The sequence below is a fragment of the Montipora capricornis genome, chromosome 13, assembly GCF_036669925.1.
Source record: "Montipora capricornis isolate CH-2021 chromosome 13, ASM3666992v2, whole genome shotgun sequence".
Lineage (NCBI taxonomy): Eukaryota > Metazoa > Cnidaria > Anthozoa > Scleractinia > Acroporidae > Montipora > Montipora capricornis.
Genome location: NC_090895.1, coordinates 16339630 through 16347129, shown reverse-complemented (window position 1 = coordinate 16347129; position 7500 = coordinate 16339630). Strand labels below are relative to the sequence as shown.

The following is a 7500-nucleotide window of genomic DNA, read 5'->3' as shown; positions in this document are numbered from 1 at the left end:
AATTCATTTTTTTGAAACAAAAGTAACAGCTAAAATTCCCAATTTGCTTGGCCTTTCGCAGTTGCGGACACATTGACCAGTGTCCTCGGTGCTTCTGAGGAGTAAAGTCTGTAAGTAGCCACTAAGAGTTAACCTGTAAATTTGCGTGGTTTCATTGAAATGCGACTTTCTCGATTTTTTATAGTTTGTGAAGAAGACTATTATTACTGTACAAAAAAAAAAAAATACATACTATGTTGTTCATTCCTAGGCATTTCGCACTGTGGATTGAGGTCTTGCTATGGCATCTGCTTTTCAAGAATCGCAAGACAAATATGACACAGACAAATCTGGTAAAGTTAAAGTCACGTTTTTAGCTTCCGAATGGGGATCCAGCAAGGGTGGTCTTTCCACCCTAAACAGAAATTTAGCCATTCATTTGGCCAAATCCTCAGATGTAGAAATCTCATTTTTTGTGCCACAATGCACTGAGAAGGACAAGACAGAAGCCCTTATGCACAACATTAGCATTGTTAAAGCACCACAGATGGTTGGTTATGATGAGCTGGAATTGCTTAGCTTCCCACCAGATGATCTACAAATTGAGGTGGTTGTTGGTCACGGAGTAAAACTAGGACGTCAGGTACAGGCCATAAGAAGATCTCGTCAGTGTAAATGGGTGCAAGTGGTGCATACAGACCCAGAGGAGATGGGAATGTTTAAATGTTACGCAGATCCGATTTCCAGGGGCGAAGAAAAGCATAATGATGAGGTGAAGCTTTGCGAACAGGCTGACTTTGTTGTTGCAATAGGACCTAAGCTGGCAGAGGCCTTTCGCTCATACCTTCGATTTTGCAAATATCAGACTATTTTTGACTTAACACCAGGTATTTTTGAAGAATTTCTTAGTGTTGAGCAAGTCCCCGAAGAAGGGAATTATCGCCGTGTTTTGGTTTTTGGCCATGGTGATGTCAAAGATTTCAAATTAAAGGGATTTGACATTGCAGGAAAGGCCATTGCTTCACTTGTTGACACTTGTCTTGTCTTCGTTGGAGCACCAGATGGAAAATATGAGGAGATAGCTGCATACTATCTCATGCAGTGTGATCTACCAGCTAATCGCCTGAGAGTTAGAGGTTATGACAAAAGCCAAGAAAGTTTAAAGGAGTTATTTTGTGCAGTAGATCTTGTGATTATGCCCTCTAGAACTGTTGGTTTTGGATTGACTGGTCTTAAGGCCTTGTCAGCTGGTCTTCCAGTTCTTGTCAGCAAGAATTCTGGGTTTGGGGAAGCCCTATGCAAAGTTAAACCGTCTTCATCATTCGTGATTGACTCAGATAATCCAGATGTGTGGGCTGCGGCCATCAAGAGCATCATATGGGATAAAGACAGGCAGTGCCGTCTTGATGAAGCTGAAAACATGCGCATACTATATGACAAGAAATACAGCTGGACCAAACAAGGTGATGCGCTTCGAAGCAAGATTATCGGACTTGCTCGTGGTAAGAAGCCAGGGAAATAAAATTGATATTTTGCATTCAGCTTAGCCTCTGCTACCTCCTTTCACTCCCCTAGCCTCACCCATAAAAATTATGAATCCATCCAATACTGTGAAATTGAAATTTTGATCAGGTGTACAAATGTACTGTAAACACAGTCAAATGTGAAATAAGCCTGGCTCACAGATGAGCTACACACCAAATTAATGAGCTCAGCGTCCTTTCTCTTAGGGGTGAAAAGATTGATGTCAAATTTGGTGCCGAGTTTCCTAATATCTGAATTTCATTTTTTACAGCTTGTTTCCAATTTCAAATTCATGTTGCTATTATCACTGAGCTTCACTTCAGCTAGTGCAACAGAAAATTGTGGGAAGGAAAATACTCAATGTTGTAAAAAGCAACTTTCACTAAAATTGCGGAAAGAATGTTTCAAGTTGTTGACCTGTCAAATCCGGAGGATTTGAATACTCTTATGTATTATCTTGAAAGGACGCGTAAAGTATTGCCTCTTTGTGTTGAGTCACGCAACGCTACAGCTGTAGTTCAAAATTTTTGTTTGTTGTCTTTGAAGCTGCTACTTTGGAATTTGATCAAGAAGTGTGAAACAGGGAAATTCCTATAATGTTATTTTGCAGGGAACCATAACATAGCTGCATGGTGATTCATTGTTGTAGAGTCAATCTTTATAATGGTACAGTTCCTAGAAAGTGTTGCAACTCCTTTGAACCTCCTTAATTAACTTTTGGTCTTTTTTAAAAGAAATGTTCACTCAAGGAAAGAGGGAAGAGGGATACACAAGCGACAAATTGGGAGAGATCGAAGGTAGGCTGGCAAAGCTAGACTTCAAACAGAAATACTGACTAATAAAAGGCCTTAAGTATCATTGTCTGAGAAAGTGTTCCAGGGGACAAAAGTTGTGGACAACCGATTTGGCTGAAACTTGGCACAGAAGTTGGGTATAATGAGATATTTCAAAAGTCACTTTGGCTCACTTTTCTGAGTTTTAGTTTTTGGAGTTACAGGAGGGGGGGGGGGGGGGGGTTCTCATTTTTTGCCCTTTGGGCACCAAAAATCCGGCCTTCCAGGGCACATTTTGAAAGTGTGTTAAGACCCCACTGGTAAATTGTGCTGCCAAATGAATTTGACCATGAACTCTACTATAATAGAGCTTTCAGTTCATGCATGTAACTTTGTCCTCAAGGAATTGCACAGAGAGGAGCCTGGGGCTAGAGTTTGGCCCAAATTCATGTTAAAATTATAACCCAAAATAGCCATTTTTCAAAATTTCACTTTATTCACCTGCCTTCTTGCATAACTTCCAAACCTACACCACTTTTTTTTTTAGTCACCCAGTTATCAAAATCACTTGAGAAAAATTTGGCTTATTATGGTTTATTGAATTTTTGGAACAAACACTTCATGCCCCTCTCAGGCGATGCAAAATGGAATTTTGAGCCTAATTCAGGTCATAAACAAACCAAATTGTTGGCAAGGAAGCCCTTATTCTGTCTTTGCTAAGTGAAGATGAATTGTCAAAGCCAAATCAGTTTCGTTGTTTAGAAATAACACCGATTCTTACCTTAAAATTGATCTAAAACGGGCCTCTGATTAGCGCAACAAACACATAATTTAGCAAATCAAAGGTGATTTTATTCTTTGAAAACCTAGTAACCACCAAAGAACACAAATGATGATGTTCTCATGTACATGTAACAATCTTTTTACAAGATGCTTAAATTTTTCTTTGATTTATAGTCGTCAGTTTCACGACATATTTCCAAGCATTACTCCAAGCATGGAAATTCTCCATATTTAATTTTGTCAGGCCCATTTTTTATATTTCTACCAGATAAATTTAGCTTATCAGAAGGTTCGTTAACACGCAATCTTCGTCTGACCTTGTAATAGCCTGAATAGTTGTTTTAAATACCCATCAACAAAGGAGCATGACCATACATACGTAGACTACACAGACATATACGAGCTTCAGTGAGCAGTATCGAGGTGAACTGTGATTTTCCGAGTCCTTTAGAGCTGAAAAAATGAAACCATCCATCCACGGTTAGGAGAGTTGGATAACAAAAAGCTTGTTTTGCTTTTATAAAGAAAATAACCCAAACAAAGTCTTGCATTGAGATGATGCACTTGTTACTACATCAATCTAGCTGGCCCGCCATTTTGGACTTGAAGAGTGTGCGGACTGGACCGAGTTCCCGTCCAATTCTTCTCCCGTTTCGCAGGAATTTTCTCTGTTTTTCATCAGGTGTGTTCGAAATTCTAGAAAGTGATCTGTTTCAGGATAATTTTCGATGGCACTTTATTCCTTTGAGGGCGTAAATGACCAGTGCAGTGTCACGTCATGGGCTGTGCAAGAAACAGCAATGCTTCCTTTGTTGTCTTGCGATAGTGACATGACTGCATGATTAAAGCACAAGTAGAAGAGTTCAGGTGTGTCCGGGAAAGAAGAGGAAGAACTATGATGCCAAAGCTACAGGTGCTTCAAAGTATCAGTTAGGGATCATATACCCTCACAAATGACATTTATCGTGATCTAGGGGACTCTTCTGACTGAAGAGAGATTTAGAGACGACGATATGTAAATTCCTATATTGTCGTCTCAAATTGTTTGTTTATGGTTGATTGATTCGCATGTTAATATCCTGGGTCCTTAGGAAGAGCACTAAACATTCATCAATTTCTCCAAAAAAAAAACTGAAAACAAGTACGATAAGAATAACTTGAAGACTGTTTTTCGTCTGCTCGAGCATTAAGCTTGTCACGTGCACACGCTTATCATGCAATGCACAATTCAGTTACCGGTTTCCATTATTTACCCTTTTCGTCAAAGATCTTTGCAAACATGCTGCATCTAAGTTTTTCGACGAAATTGACATTTTCAGGGAGAAAATGTCACTAAAACATCGTCGCAAAATCGACCGAATTAGTTGATATTATTGGATTTGCTTGGAATAATGCATAGGCAATGAACACACATATGTCGTACTTGAATGGGAACTGACTCTGAATCGTTCACGGAAGATTTGCGTATATTTGTAGAAGAAAATGTTTCATTATTTAATTTAAAAAATTGTTTCAAATAATCTTAACTATTCATTTAAAAGAATAATGAAAAAATATACCTAAATAAGAGTGTTATCTGCTAAAACTCTCTAAAATCCCCTAAAAAAACTCTTTTATTCTTTTCTGATAGCGAGGGCCTCTTTTGGTGAATAACCGCTAATTAGTTGTGGTGTAGATGACTCTGAAAACTGCTGATTTCTTGTGCTCAGTGAACAGTACTCTAGACACTGTGGTAGCATGTGGGTGCACTGAGCCCTCTCTTGGTTGGTTGGAATACAGAAAAATAAAAACATTTTTTCAACGTTTCTGCCTGTGAAATGTTGCTGTTCAGTATTGTCCTATATGTACTGCTATTTAAGTTCTAGTATTTGTCAATTTTTTTCTTGGGATTTTCTAAAATTCTTTTTCGTGTCTAAAATTCCCAAAACAATTCCTGCGGAATTATGTAGCTAAGCCTATTCTAAGTTGACTTCAATGAGTTTCAATGCAAGCTCGCTCGAATTGTGCATTGCCAAACGTGACAAGCTGAATGTAAACAAACAGCTCGAGCTGACAAAAAATAGCCTTCAAGTTATTTCTATTACTGTTATTGATATTTATATATTTATTGATAATTATATATAACTATGTGCACAAACTTATCGCAGCAATATCTTTATATATATATATATATATATATATATATATATATATATAGAAAGTGTAGGAGAGAAACCCTGACAATGCACACCCCAAATAATCACATTTTTAACTGAATAAATGTTTGAAAGAAAATTTGCCCTGAGCGGGATTTGAACCGACTAGTAATGGGGGGACGTGGGTTCAAATCCCGCTCAGGGCAAATTTTCTTTCAAACATTTATTCAGTTAAAAATATGATTATTTGGGGTGTGCATTGTCAGGGTTTCTCTCCTACACTTTCTCTAAAATTAAAATTAGCCTGTATCCTTCTAGGATCCTTCCTTGTCATCCGCTAAGTTGACTACGGTCGTGCATCATTAACTTGATCCTTAGTTGGGTTTCAAGTGAAGTTATAGGCTCCCCTACCTTGTCACCTTGAAAGAAAATTTCCCGGGAGGCCCACGCCTTAGCCGCGTGGGTCACCTCTTCGATGGCTGTGTTTCCAGCATGGTTGTCCTGGTGGTGTAGTGGTGATCACACCCGACTAGTAGTGGGGGGACGTGGGTTCAAATCCCGCTCAGGGCAAATTTTCTTTCAAACTTTATTCAGTTATATATATATATATAAAGATATTGCTGCGATGGGTTTGTTGAATGTTTTGTGCTCTTCGTAAGGACCAAGGAAATTAACATGGGAATCAATCAAGTATGTGAACAAACAATTTGAGTCGACAACATCGTAAATTATATATCATTGTCTTTCTTCAAGCAGAAGAGTCTCGTAAACTGCGTTAGAAATCATTTGTGAGCGTATATGATCCCTAACTGATCTTTTGAAGCACCTGTAGCTTTGGCATCACCAGTTCTTCCTCTTCTTCCCCGGACACACCTGAACTCTTCTACTTGTGCTTTAATCATGCAATCATGTCACTATCGCAAGACACCAAACGAAGCATTGCTGTTTCTTGCACAGCCCATGACGTGACACTGCACTGGTCATTTACCTCAAAGGAATAAAGTGCCATCAAAAATTATCCTGAAACAGATCACTTTCTAGAATTTCGAACACACCTGATGAAAAACAGAAAAAATTCGCGCGAAACGGGAGAAGGATTGGACGGGGAACTCGGTCCAGTCCGCACACTCTTCAAGTCCAAAATGGCGGGTCAGCTAGATTGATGTAGTAACAAGTGCATTATCTCAATGCAAGACTTTGTTTGGGTTATTTTCTTTATAAAAGCAAAACAAGCTTTTTGTTATCCAACTCTCCTAACCGTGGATGGATGGTTTCATTTTTTCAGCTCTAAAGGACTCGGAAAATCACAGTTCACCTCGATACTGCTCACTGAAGCTCGTATATGTCTGTGTAGTCTACGTATGTATGGTCATGCTCCTTTGCTGATGGTTATTTAAAACAACTATTCAGGCTATTACAAGGTCAGACGAAGATTGCATGTTAACGAACCTTCTGATAAGCTAAATTTATCTGGTAGGAATATAGAAAATGGACCTGACAAAATATGGAGACTTTGCATGCTTAGAAATATGACGTAAAACTGACGACTATAGATCAAAGAAAAATTTAAGCATCTTGTAAAAAGGTTGTTATATGTACATCAGAACATAATCATTTGTGTTCTTTGGTGGTTACTAGGTTTTCAAAGAATAAAATCACCTTTGATTTGCTAAATTATGTGTTTGTTGCGCTAATCAGAGGCCCGTTTTAGATCCATTTTAACGTAAGAATCGGTGGTATTTCTAAACAACGAAACTGATTTGGCTTTGACAATTCATCTTCACTTAGCAAATACAGAATAAGGGCTTCCTGTCAACAATTTGGTTTGTTTATGGCCTGAATTAGGCTCAAAATTCCATTTTGCATCGCCTGAGAGGGGCATGAAGTGTTTGTTCCAAAAATTCAATAAACCATAATAATCCAAATTTTTCTCAAGTGATTTTGATAACTGGGTGACTAAAGTAAACAATGGTACAGGTTTGGAAGTTATGCAAGAAGGCAGGTGAATAAAGTGAAATTTTGAAAAAATGGCTATTTTAGGTTATAATTTTAACATGAATTTGGGCCAAACTCTAGCCCCAGGCTCCTCTCTGTGCAATACCTTGAGGACAAAGTTACATGCATGAACTGAAAGCTCTATTATAGTAGAGTTCATGGTCAAATGCATTTGGCAGCACAATTTACCAGTGGGGTCTTATCACACTTTCAAAATGCCCCCTGGAAGGCCGGATTTTTGGTGCTCAGAGGGCAAAAATGAGACCCCCCTGTAACTCCAAAACTAAAACTCATAGAAGTGAGCCAATATC

General features: G+C 38.5%; 1 protein-coding gene across 1 annotated transcript in view; it reads left to right on the top strand.

The window, feature by feature from the left end:
* Window positions 1–7500, top strand: part of LOC138030617 (uncharacterized) — a 124253-nt gene that overhangs the window by 14227 nt on the left and 102526 nt on the right. Inside the window, exons 4-5 of the mRNA XM_068878505.1 lie at window positions 251–1481; window positions 2238–2300. Coding sequence (XP_068734606.1) covers window positions 281–1481; window positions 2238–2300 — 1264 coding nt within the window. The 5' untranslated portion in view covers window positions 251–280. The remainder of the gene's footprint in view (window positions 1–250; window positions 1482–2237; window positions 2301–7500) is intronic.